Genomic DNA, 13,709 nt, shown 5'->3' on the forward strand with positions numbered 1-13,709 from the left:
GGAAGCCAGCGGCGCTTCAGTCGGTTCCCACCAGCAGAAGGTCTGCTCTGTGCCCACCTTGCTCAGAGAATGTAATATGGGAAAAAGCTTATTAGTCTGGAATAAAAAATACTCATTTCAAACATGCTTTCTAGCACATATGCTCAAAAAGGTTCACCAGCTAAAGGGCTAGAGGACTCTTCCAATTTCCAGCTGATTTACTCGGCTCTCAGAGCCTCGTTGGCTGAGCAGGAGGATTGACAGTGTATCAGGGCTCCTAATTGAAAAGTAATAAAATCTCTGAGCAAAACTGGCAAATGAAGGCCTCCAGCCAATTTGTCAGCTTGCAGTCAACTCTGAGGAGCCGGGCAGAGCAGCAAGCCATTAAAAATAGTCTGATAATAGCTGCTAAAACATTTTCCGGGCACCGGGGATGGAATGAAAACAGCACAGCCGAACTCTTTGGGAGTGAATGCAATCAAATCCATCTTGGCCCAAAGGGACAGAGACAATGGGGCAGAAAGCTGTCAAAACAGACAGGAGCCAGTCTGTGCTGCAGGCCACAGGGCTGGGTGGGCTTCACATCCCATGCCCAGGGAGGCTGCAGAGGTGCCATGGAGGTGATGTGCTCCCCAGGGAGGTTGTGCTGCCACCTCACTCAGCACCATCGGCAGCTGCTTCTGTCCTGGTGCTGAATGCACAGCAGGGAGAGGGAGGGGTTTGGGTCCTGGGAGAGAGGCAGGGTTTGGGGTCAGCAGGAGCCCAGCGCATACAGGGGAGCAAACCCTCAAAAATTAATCCTCTGTAAGAAAAACATCAGTGTTTATTCAGTGGGGTTATAGTGAGGAAAATTGCCAGCCACAGCTGAATTAAGTATTGCTAGCAGCTAATTGAAATGTTACATGTTTCAATTTGTCTGATTTCTTTCCAGTGAGTGATGTTATTTATACAGTTTGTATATAGATAACAACAGACTATACAGAAAATGTAAAGATTGCTACCAATGATCATTACTATGTGAGAGCACTGACACAAATGAGGTATTTGGAAAGACATGCCATCCTTCACGGCTAAATATTGAATAGAAAAACATATATCAAAGAACATTCTCACTCTCATTTAAAACTTTTTTTTTCTTTTTAATTAAGGATTTTTGGGATTTTTTTTTCTGGTAAAGGGGGATTTTGTTTTAAAACAAATACAGTTACCATATACTCCTGCTGCGGAAAACTGCATTTTTGTGTCCTTTCAGCCACATTGTCTCAAGGCCACCCAGTTCCCCTAGGAGGCTATAAACAGGGGAAGGATTTAAATCCTATTTTCTTTGTTGAGGATTTGGCAAGAACCCATATAGTAGGAAGCTGAGCACAGACAAAACCAAGTGAAAGGTGTCCTTTAATTCCCCAGCGGCTGCTAGAACAAAACCTGCTCCCAGCAGGGTCCTGGCTGGCCGCACCCAGGCTGGCTTGGAGGCTTCATTTCAACTGCTGAATTCGGTGTAGTTTAGTTAACCATGTTGAGATTAATTAATTAGCCCCTAGGAGTTAGTGCCCATAAACGTCACCCAAAGCAGAGAAGTGTGAATACGTTGAGGCTGTTAATTCACCCAAAAATGGCAGCTTGTAATCTAGGCAGAGGAAATTCAGTCTCTCCATCGGGATGACTGGCAGCTCCGATGCACTGTCGGGTTACTGCCTCTGTGACAACAAACTACATATCAATTTAACTTCTTAGCAATGCTTAAAAGAGCATCTTTTTGTTTCAGTGAGGTAGCATTTAAAGTTGCTGTTAGGAAAAAAAAAAATTGCCGTGGGGAAGGCAAACATTGGCATTTGGAGAAAGAACAACGTAACTGGTGTGATACCTAGAAAACCTAGTAAATGTAGAGGGAAAAAGCTGTAACTTCATTAGAATGGCAGAATCTATTACAATTAACCACAACTATCTAAATAGGAGCTAATTTACTTATGTGAGCCAAAATTCTGTTAACTCATGGCCTATTGTAAGATGCAGAGTGAATTCAATTCGTACGTTTGTGTTCTGGTTTTAAGTACAGAATAAATGCACTATAATGAGCAGTTGACAAGATGTTAATTCTAAAATCTTTTGCCTAGATACAATAATATAGTCCATAACTGATGCAAGTTGACAATGGGAGGTGAAGTGTACTGTATAGCCTGCAAAGAGAAAACTTAATGGCAATGGAGGGAAGAGGAGATACTTGGCTTTCATGCTTCATACTGTATATTTTTTTCTGTTATATTTGTCAACTAAAATGTCTTATATCTCTCTAAATGGTGTCTTTCTCTATATGTATAAATGAACAGATGCAGATAGAGCTCAAAAGCATGGCATGGATGAATTTATCTCTTCCAATCCCTGTAACTTTGACCACGCTTCACTCTTTGAGATGGTTCAGCGCCTCACTTTGGACCACAGACTTAATGATTCCTATTCTTGTCTGGCAAGTATATTCTTTGGTCTCTAGTGATATAAACATCAAGCAGCAAAGTCAAAGCTAGTGCGACTGGGGGCTAATCCCCCTGTTGCTGGAAGATTGACTTCTGTTTACACCAGGTTTGAATTTGGCCCAGAGGTATTTTCTTTTGAGAGGCTGCCTGCAGTGAACTGACTGCTGTTCTTCTCCAGTCGCACTGTCTTTATCATTTCTGTTTGCAATGTTTAAAATGTTTCTTCCTGCAAAGAGAAACTCCAGTGTGGGAATGTGAAGTAGAGAGCAGTGTTTTGCAGCCTCCTGCACTGCCTTCCAGAGTCCTTCTGGATGAAAGAACAGGGAAAAGATGACTGTCTGGTACCACCTCCCATGTCAATGGAGTCCCACCAGGAATAACTGTGGCCCAGTTTTGTGTCTCTTTATGAGCAGGGGTCCCAAGCAGGTAACAGATGGGACTGTGTGGATAACTGCAGTGCTGCTGCAGTCTGTCCATGCTCACATAGTTGCATGCCCATCCTGAGTACTCCCATGAGCAGCAGTTGCAGGTCTTTGCCCACTGTAGGACAGTGGCACTGAGATGTTCCAGGACAGCTTGTAGCCTTTGGCTGGGGTGCAGGGCTTGGGGGCTCTTATGTACTATAAGGGCTTAAATAACAAATAACCAATGAGCAATTAATTTTTAGCAGTTTCAGTGAGGAGGATGAAGAGGCTCTTAGTTTTTGAGAAAACAACAGGATTAATCCTTTCTAGAGTGTCCTGAAACAGAGGACATGTCCTGAACATGGCATGGGACAGATTCTGACCCTGCTGCCCTCCCACTGTTGCACAGGGTGGCACACTAGGGTGTCATGGTGGGTTCCTTCAGCAGAAAGACCACACTGTGCCAAGAGCCTTTGCCAGCTGTGCAGTCCCTGGAGCTCCTGAGTGTCTTGCTGTTAAAAGCAGCAGCCTGGGAACACAGCTGAGCAGTTGGCAAGGAGGCTGTCAGTCTCAAATCCGGCCCTCCATGTCCCCCTCCACCATGGTGCTCCTCTCACTGCCCTGCTCCTTGTACCACACGCAAGGGCCAATCTCCTCTGAAGGACTGAGGTCCAGTAAATGCCACTAGCAGTAATGAATTGTCACCTTCCTAAGGAGAGGCAGGGCTAGGAGGAACCGTTGTGGACATCCCCTGAGGTAAGGATGGGGTGGGGGAAGGCTGCACTTTACCTGCAGATACCCAAGTAGTACAAGTAGGCTTGGTGGGAGCATTGTCAGACCTGCAGCAGGTTCCTCACTGGTTCCATCAAGGTCCTTGCTCTGGCAGGCAGTGACTTTGGCATGCAGCTTCTGCTCCCCACGCATGGCTGACCCTAGGAAGACCATCCCCATCCATGCATGTCTGAGAGGTTGGCTTGCTGCTGGTTTGTCTCTGTGCAGTCTTGGGCCTGGTGAGAAAGCTGTGGCCGTTGAGCTAAACTCATGGAGAGGTGAGAGGCCATCACTGAAAATGATTAACAATGTTTTTCTTCAAGAAACCCACCAGCCGCACTTCTGCTTGTTATGGAGATGTTTAGGCCTTTGCTAGAAGCTACCAGAGCGGTGGAGCTCCCCTCAGCACCAAGACTCATCCTCTTCAGAGTGGAGCATCACCAATTAACTATCTTCTTTCAAATCACCCATTGCAGTGTTGTAAGGAACAGAATAATGGCCTATGTTCACCTATGCTTGGTTTCACGTGCTTCTTGACTTACTTTGCCATGTTTTTGTCCTGATTATGGTGTAAAAACAGAGTGCCCTCAAAAACTGCAAAGAGCTCCCACTATTCTTGCTGTGTCTTTGGAATGTTGGTGATAGCACTGTGCTGAGTTGGCTGGAGGAGCTGTGAGCCCGTGGTAAGCCTGCTCTGTCCACTGTGTGCCACTGGGCAATTCTTACTCCCTACAGGACGTTCCATGAAAGGTCCCACAGAGTTTTGCCTCGTCACACCTCTTGTCATTTTCAAACGTGGACGTGGAGGTGCCAGGGAAGACTTACCCTGGCACAGAGGATAACTCAGCATTGCTTCCTTTCTGTGGAACCAGGTTAAACAGCACTATTGTGAGCCCAGTCGCGGGCTGAGCCAGGCTGAGCCATCCCTAGGAAAACAGACAGCCTGGCTGACTCATCCCAGCCATGGCAGAAGTGATGTTTACTGGCAGAGAGCTCTGTGCTGGGGAGGGGGAAGAGCACTTTCTGCAGAGCTTGCACAGGGGTCTTGCCCATCATCCACAAATTGATAATACAGTCACACTCAGAGGATTTTCTGGACTTCTGAGAAGAGTATTTAGCTGTTCCAGCTTATTATGGACCCTACACATGCGTGGGTCTTCATTCTTTTCACTTGGACATGTGTTGTTTCTGAAACTGCCCTCCAACTCTTCCCAAGACTTCCCTACCCACTGCCAGCATCCAGCTCACACAGCCATCTCTCTGCTGGAGCTGTATTGCCCATGATGTGTCAGCATTCATATAATTTGTATTATACAGCACAGCATGTGCCACGGGGAGGTCTTCAGAGTACCCAGCCTAACTGAGATGATGTGAGGGAGTCAGGTTAAGAGATCCATGAAGCAGGCCACCAACATTAAATTCTCTTGGATTTCCTATGATAAATAGGAAAATTCAGCTACTGAAATGTGTAATTTCCCTCAAAAACTCTGGTTTTCTCAAAAGTTGCATTTGTCTGTAGACAACTGGCCTGTGTGTCACCAGCCCTGACCAAGCCTTGCTTTTCCCAGCTCCAGAGCTCCCCTGGCATTCCCTGCTGGTGCCTGGGATATGTCTCCTTATCAGAGCAGTTCAGCCTGTTGAACACAGTGGAGCTCCCTGTGCTCTGTGCCCTTTCTCCATTGTCCCTTCCAGGTTTCCTCATTGGAGATAATCTGTGAGGCCACACTGAGCTGCACCTATCTGCACTGGGGACAGACACCCCATGTGTGGCAGCTGCATTTGCCAGGCTGGCTGGGTGTCAGCTTGTTGGGCCAAGTAAATCTTCATCAAGAGTCAGAATCTGCCTGAAGATGTTGGGGATCTCTTTTAATACTGCTTTTCATCAAACCTTGGGGGTTTTTTTAGGGCTGTGGGGAGCAGCATTTACTTGCTCCATTGGATCCCCATTCAGCAGCAAGTGTTTTATTTCCTACCTCTGCCATGCAAGTGAAGACCTCCTGGTCCTCCTGAGGCTCTGGGTCTGCTGCCTGTGCTCTCCAGAGGTCTGGGGCTCATCACTGAACCTCTGATCTCTGCTCATGCTTCCCCTCATGGCACCATGGCAGCAGTTATGGGTGTTTACCATCATCCCTTCTGTTCTCCTGAGAACATCACAGACCCCAGCTCAGGGGAGCAATGTGGCATGCTCCAGATCGCTGGGTTCAGCCTCTGCTTCCTTTGCCTCAGACTCTGATACTTGACTCCAGTGAAATCAGTGCCAGCCTTCCCATCACTGTCAGTAGAGCCAAGATTTCACCCCATAGGGAGAAATGAGTTCTTTCTTTGTACTAGGGGAATATAACAATTTCAACTGCACTTCTACCCCTATATCCAAAAACAGAGCAATCATGGCATTTCCATATTTTTACCGTGCCTGATCACCAAAGATGCGACGAGAGACAAGAGATGGTCTAAGGATGTAACAAACAGGCAACACAAAGAACTCCAGAATCAAGCATAATACCACCAACCAAAAAGCAGACAAAAATACCATCAAAAGTGGTGAAGGCAAATACACCCCTCCCAAAAAATAGCCTTCCAGAGGGCTGTCCCATCTGCATTGTTCTGTGTCTTCATTTTGAAACGTGCACTTCTAGTGATCCCAGCACTGTAGCTACTCCCTATATCTATCATTTTCCCCTCATTATTTTAATTCTTTTCTCAATCTGTTTTGGAGTTGGCCCAATAAGGATGAGCAAATCCTTCTCTATGTCTTTGAGCTCTTAATTGATATTTCTTCAACTCTTTTCAAAGCAGCTATTTTGGCATCTAGAAAAGATTTGGTGTCATCTGAGTGGTAGAAAATATATTTTAATCTTTCACAGCAGTGTTGTTTCTAAGATGTAGCATTTGGGGTAACAGATGGGGTGGCAAAGAAGTTGCCTATAGGGGCAGTGCTCTGCCTCAACTACTCTCCCGCCCGCTGCAGGAACTTTTCAATTAAACGCTGAAAGATTTTGCAGCTTGATGCATTCCAGAGCTGCGTCTTAGCAATTGTTTAGCACCCAAATTTCCATGTAAATATTGACAATTTTGTAGCATTTGAAAAGCAATCTATGAGATTATTCTTGTTCTCATTAGCCCCTCTCCTGAAGGCAGAGGCACGCTCCACTTTGGCTGTCCCAGGACCTTCACCGGAGCCATCCCCTTGCAGGGAAGGGCGTCCTCCTTGGGAGTCTGGACGTTGCACCACAAGCCTTGTGTCACCAGCCCCTCAGGGTGATACAAAGAAATGGTCTGAGCTTCCTGGATGTGTAAAGGAATCCTGCTCTTGAGCACAGCTCCCCTTGTTTCGGTGCCAAGGAGCTGGGCGATGTCAGAGCGTGTCGCTAGCAGCACTCAATAAGGACAATGAGAAACGTCCCTTTCTGATACTGCAGAATTGCCTTCCTCCATCTGCAGGACATTCCTACCTGCCAGATGCAAGAGAAGTCATTTTTTCAGTGTAATCCTCTGTCCTCTTCCCCCAGATCAATCTTCCTGCTCCCGGCCAATTGTACAATCCCATCCCCAGAATGAGACTACTGTTTCACACTGTTTAAATAACCAAACCTTGTCATCTCTTAAAGGTGTCTGTTTCTTCCTTTGTATTTTTTTGCTAGGCACTGACATGAACTGGCCTAACTTTTCAGCATTTTAAATGACATTTCCCTTTAATGGTAGCATAATATGTTTTTGTTAATGGTTGCACTGAGTATATGCTGTGTTTGAGTGATGATGTGCAGACTGTATTGTTTGAGTGACCTCTCTCCTTTTTCCTTAATGTAGCCTTAGGTTTGTATTTCTTTTTATTAGAACAGTTGACCACTACACCTCCAAGTGTGATAGCCTTTGTATTTAATAACTTATATTTAAAATCAAGTCTCTTTATTTCTAAACAGGGCTGGTTTAGTCCTGGCCAGGTCTTTGTGCTAGATGAGTATTGTGCACGTAATGGAGTGAGAGGCTGTCACAGACATCTCTGCTACCTCAGAGATTTGCTAGAGCGCGCAGAAAACGGAGCTATGATTGACCCCACCTTACTTCACTACAGCTTTGCCTTTTGTGCATCACATGTTCATGGCAACAGGTAAGGAATTCTTCTTGGCTAGCAGTGCCCTGCCAACAAGAGATGACTTTGTCAAATACAGGTTTCCTTGGATAATGCACAACAGTCCCCAATTTGTTTTCACAGTGGATGTTTGGCAGCAGCACTTCTAGTGGCATAGTCGGTTTGTTTGTTTGTTTCATTGCTTGTTTAATGTAAGCAGTAAAAATGCACATAGAGGATCCAGAAAGGAAGGTTTTTAACTTACTTGCCCAGGCACTTGCTAAGATGCAGTTCTGAAAAAGATACAGTTGCAGTCCCTGTGACTGTCACGGGTTGAATAAATAGAAGTAAATGATACACTGTGCTGATTTAATTGCTCTGCGAGAGGATCTGACAAGTTGGAGCAGTGAAATTTTCAGCAGTATCAAACTTCAGTGCTCAGAAGGGCTTTAAGCCCTTGGGCACCCATGGCTCATTTAAAGACCACGTGACATCAGTTCAGAAATTGCTTAGACATAACTGGAAATTTTATCTTGCTCTGTTACAAAGCAATTTCAGTTTCAGAAGAAGACAGTTCCTTTCTCTCAAATGTGACAAACCTTTGATGGGAGGAACTGGAGCTGTATTTTTCCCCCCTCTCCGTTTATTTTGTTGACAGCTGTAGCATCTATTGCAGCTTCTTTTTCTGCTTTTTTTCTGTTAATTTATATTGTATACTTTGAGATATCACTTTGTATCTTACATATGTTGCTGAAGAAAGGAATATTATGAAATAATTAGGTGTTTTCATATACCTCTGGTAAATACCACCCTGAGTTACAACACGCATTGCCCAGGTTTCACATTGCAAGGCTGTCGCTTGCTTTTGCAGTTACTTTCATACATCTTGTCATGGAAACCAAGTTTTGCTTCCTTAGTTTCTTTTTTAGTTCTGACTTTCCGTTGCTCATTCGTTCTTTCTTTGCCAATTGTTATGTGATTTCAGTTGTTTCCTTTCAGCTTAATTTCCTTTTGTTTTATTTTGAGGTTTTTCATGCTTTCTTCTTATTTCTTTCACTTTTCCTGCCGGCCTTGCCCCCCACATTTCAATCATTCCCCCAAGCCAACTTATGGCAGAATTACTTGGTGGGTCACAGCCAAGTGCAGACGGTGAGGGGGGCAAAGCCTCTGCCGCTGAAACGGAGACAAAAAAGGATTCCAAAAAGGAGTCCAAAAAAAAGAAGGAGCCCAAAACCCAGCCGAATCCAGAGCCAAAAAGGTAAGCAAAAGTGTGCAGTGCGCAGGAGTGTGTTGCAGAGGGCTCCTCAATCACTGAGCACACTGGGCAGCTGCATCCCCCTGGCTCAGGGAGACCTGACTCCAGCATTCAGGTCACACACTCTCCTGGGAGCTGGATAGCATTTGGGCACCCAAGTCCCACAGGGGATCAGAGACTTAGGTTTTTAGGTGTGTGTTTAGAAGATGGCTCACATGGTGTTTAGGGGATGGGACCAGCCAGTGAAAGTGGCTGCCCCATTGCCCTTTGTCCTAGGCAGGACTCAGCAGGCAGCTGGTTTGGGAACAGGACTTGGCTCAAAGCCCATCTGGCCCATAACAGAGAGGAGGTGGGATGCTCATCACAGCTACCCCATGTACCTCTGCACAGGGTCCAGCACAGCCAAGGCTGAAGCTTTCTCTTCATCAGGGTTGGTGGCAGGACGTATCTGATGGTATGGGCCAAGGTGACAACCTCCCATTCCCTCTCCATGGGGCTGGAGAGTTGTGGGCCCAGGAAAATGTCATGCTTTCAAGCCAGTCCCATGCTGTACAGCTATCCAGGGCTGTGTGTGGCTGCTACCTGTATGAGGACCTGTTGGGCACTGTCAGAGGGACAGTTTGGCCACGGATGGTCTATTCCAGTCACTCATTTAAAATATTCCAAGAAAGGAATGAGGTGTCTTGCTGTGACTTAGTTGTCTTTAGCTGACAACTGACTTCGCAACCGAAAGCTGAAGGTTCATGTTCCTTCTTGGTCGGTGCCGTCTCTCTGTTGCCTGGGGATTGCGAGAGGCTCTGTGTGGGAGCTGCAAGGCTGCAGCATTGCGCGTTCCCACCAAGGGCAGGCTCTGCTTAACACCCAACAGTTTGCTATGGAGTCTGCGGGGTGCAGCGTCTGGCTTTTGCTACCAGAAGGTCACAGAAAGGGACCACAGGAGGTCTCGGAGGAAAACGCGACTGCTTATCTCTGTGTCTACTCTAAGCAATCTGAATATCTGAGTGGAAGAGTCACGATTCCTTTTCAGAGAGCTGTTGAGGGCACATGCATCGTGCATTTGTGAGCTGGCTGGCAGAGAGCGATGGAAAGCCAGTATTTACCCATGCAGTCCTTACTGGCAGTTGTGATGTGTGTAAAGCCGTGCTTGCTTTAGCTCTGTCCCTCCCTCCCACCTGCTGTGTCCATACATTGCCTTATGACTGGCCCTGCTCTCCCCAGGAAACTAACAGGTCATGGCAGAGCTGAAACTTTCTGTGTAAAAGTTGTCAAGGTGGCAGACCTGTCCCAGGACCCAGCACAGCACCCAACAGAACATCTTGGAGTGGCCATGTATTGCATCGTTGTTGAGATGCACAGTGGTCTGGGAAAGACTGAGTTACAAGACATTTTTGTGTTTAACAAAGGCTTCTTCTTCCATCGAATCTGAAAAAGTGTTGATTTTCTTCATAAAGAAGAGTTCCTTCACTTTTAGACAGTAAACACCCCTGAATGGGTGGTTTAGCTTTCCCTAGGATGAAGTTGGCTGTCAGACAGAATATGCCACCCAGTAATGAAGGTCGGGCAGGGAGATAATTTCATGTGGCTATCAATCTCCTGTATTAGCAGCAGACAGTGATGGAGCTGAGGTGGGCTGTCTGTTTGTATCGTGTTTGCATAAGGTCAGGCAGTGAGACAACAGTCGCTCGCAGTCAGCGGGAAGTGCAGGCAGGCTGTGGATGCTGAGGACAGCCTGAAGGTCAAGGCTGACAGGATGACAGGTGTCACTGTGGGGATGATGCCTCCTCGCCCGTCCGGCCCCCGCCTCGGCAGCGCTGCTGCGCGCAGCCAGGGTGGGAGCAGGAAGGCTGCTGCTGGAAATGCAGCTCCAGCTTGGGGCTGGCCCTGTGGCTGCAGCAGGTGAAGTGGTCAAAATGGGATTTTGTGGACAGTTTGGAGCCCTGTTGCCTTACATGTCAGAGTTTGGTCTCCCTTCTCCTTTGGGCTCATGTATCTTATTCAGAGCCCTGACTTGATCTCTCCGTACCAAGGTTGTAAATCACTGCTATTTGCATGACAGCCCACATATTTTTTCTTTTAATTTCATCTTTTTCACAAGTAGAAATGGAGTTAAATGTAAATTACTTGCCCTAAGTTTCACCTCCTGAGAAACCTGACTATGCAAGTGCAGGGTGTGAGGAAAACAGGGACCAGCAAGAGCTATATTCACATGGTTTACTGCCTTCAGGTACTTGCTCTTCACTGAGACTGAGGAACTCAATGCTTTTTAATTGTTGTGGTCACTCATTCGTTGATAATGGAGTTTTGTCCACTTGGTATGACAGGATGCCTTTTGCAAAGACCTATCATTATGAAAAAACTGTTATTTCTGATGTATTTACATAGGTGACAGGTAGTGAAGGCACATAATTATCCAGACATCCAACAACACATGTTGTATGTTTATTGATGTCTCTTTGCTTTTGGTACCACCACTATGTTGCTTTTCTTTATCAATAGTCCTCCAGAGAACTAGCAGAGGCAAGAGCAGGAATGGTTTTGAAAAGACATTGTGATTTGGAATAAAATTGTGAAAGGGTTTACATGGCCACCAAGATCTTTCCCTGCCTTCTCTCTCCCTGTTTTCTCTGTCCTCATGTCAGAGGGCTGTGGCAGTACTGCCAGTGTTGTTTGACACACAGAGAAGTGATGTGTTAGAGGAGCCTCACTTCTTCCCTGTCTGCACATGAGAGAAGTATTATGGAACAGAAAGTTAAGCTCAGCTTTTCTAGGTCTAAAGTTAGTGCTTAAATCTTTAGCAGTGGCTTCTGTCCCTTGCAAAGAAGTGGCTTTCAGAAATGGCCTTGTGCTTTTTTTTTTTTTAATTTGGGCATAGAATAGCATTATTTATAAATGTTAAAGTTAACACCATGAAAAACTCTTTTTGTGCTTGCTAATCCCAAACTTTTAAAAATCAGACTTAAATATTGATCATTTGCATGCTAAATATTAGCAGACTGAGTTTATCAAAATCAGGATGCTGGACTGAATTCCCTCCAGTCTGATAACAACCAAGTACCATAATCTTCTGCAAGTTGTTCAATGACTATTTACCTAGGGTTCAAGCAGCTACAAGTCTCCCTGTTAATTAATTTGGTATATTAGTGATTTCCCTTTCTTGTGTAAACTGTATTTTATGGCCTCAAATTTGTTTTCAAGAAAAACCAGTTTTGTTAACTAATGTTACCATTAGCTTTCATTACTGTTTTTACAACTGTAAACCCAGCAGAAATATGCTATTGTCATAGGCCTTCAGGAGTTGAAAACTCCATGTGACATACCTGCAATTTTTTCCATTGTATTGTAATTGCATATCTGGTCTGTTTCACATAAAAATTTCCACACAGCTAGTTGAAACAAAAGAAATACAGGATTATTTCTGTCCCTTAAGCAGTAACTACACTTTATCACGATATCTTTGTGTGCTCCCCTAGAGCTGTGTTGGGTTTCTCATCAGATGCCCTGCCCTGGCTGCAGTAAGGCAGGTTCAGGCTGGCAGGGTATGATGCTCTGCCCTGTTGTGAGGTGCCAGCTCCGTGTCCCATCCAGCGCCGCGCTCAGCCCGTGGTGACACAGCAGGTGCTCCCTGTGCTGTCTGTCTGTGCTGAAGGGCTGGGTTGGCAGCCACCAGCAGGTCACCAGCTCAGTGCAGGAGGCTGACACGATTCATCACAATGGGTGTGGGATGGCAGGGCTCAGAAACCACCCGGCGCAGTGTGTCAGGGGTGCGGATGGCACATGAGAATCGATGAGCTGTGACTTGGCTCGGCGCTGCAGCGTGGAAGAGAGCCTGAGCGAAGGGGAGGCAGGAGTTGGGAGATTAAAGGGTGCCCATGCTCAGCAGCACCTCGTGGGCAGCTGGGGCAGCGCCCAGGAGCACTGGGCTGAACAAAGGGCTTCTCGCCGACCTTTCCCACACGATGTGAGTCCCCAGAAGAAAGGGGAGATGGGGAAAATCGATGTTTGCTGAATACACTTTTTTCCTAGGGGTGTAGGCAGGTGGGCTCTTTCAGGTCTGGTCTGCTGGGGGAGATGTGAGAGGCAGCCGTGATCCTGCCCACATCCCCAGAGCCCATCCTCGTGCAACCGGTGGGACTGTGCAGGCAACTCCTCCCGCGAGGATGCTGCGAAAGCCTCTCCTGACACATGCCGTCCAAGGCACTAATCATCGATGTTTACTGTATAGCTCATATGTGCTGCACCTGGCAACCAGCAAGGGAGCTGAAGGCAGCACGTGTTTTATATTTGAGTTGTTACTTAAAAAATCAAATTATTTGCATCAGTTTTTGACATTGTTTTTTTTCCCTTGGCTCTGCATGCCAGGGCTCACAGTGCGTGCAAAGATCTGTTTGCTACGTGTAAGCAATATTTTCCCCAGTTAAAAAAAAAAAAAGTGTAGACAAGTTAAACATAAAAGGTGTAAAAGATGATATGTCTTTTCATTTAGAAGCCGACGTGGTATTTCATGGAGGCTTATGTCAAAGAGATTAACGCACTGGAGCTATACTGTATATTTATAATTGCATACAAATGCATGCTATTGCTTCATATATTAGTCTTTGTTAAAAAATCATTTTGATATATTTGTTTTAGCAGCATAACTAGCCCTGGGGGCACCGGGTATAATTAGAAAAGGGCATGGGGGGAGGCGGGACTTGTAGAATAAAGCAGTGGCCTTAGGATCACAGGTCCTAATTATAATTTATAATTAACCCCAGAATTTG

At 45.9% G+C, this 13,709-nt stretch overlaps 1 protein-coding gene across 13 annotated transcripts in view; it reads left to right on the forward strand.

Moving 5' to 3' along the window:
* The window catches only part of CADPS (calcium dependent secretion activator), a 204,146-nt gene that overhangs the window by 116,132 nt on the left and 74,305 nt on the right, over window positions 1-13,709 (forward strand). For all 13 annotated transcript variants that reach the window (XM_066558057.1, XM_066558058.1, XM_066558064.1 and 10 more), the window contains exons 12-13: window positions 2,307-2,443; window positions 7,546-7,733. In XM_066558057.1, coding sequence (XP_066414154.1) covers window positions 2,307-2,443; window positions 7,546-7,733 — 325 coding nt within the window. The remainder of the gene's footprint in view (window positions 1-2,306; window positions 2,444-7,545; window positions 7,734-13,709) is intronic.

This window comes from Molothrus aeneus, chromosome 12 (assembly GCF_037042795.1).
Source record: "Molothrus aeneus isolate 106 chromosome 12, BPBGC_Maene_1.0, whole genome shotgun sequence".
NCBI classification, from domain to species: Eukaryota; Metazoa; Chordata; class Aves; order Passeriformes; family Icteridae; genus Molothrus; species Molothrus aeneus.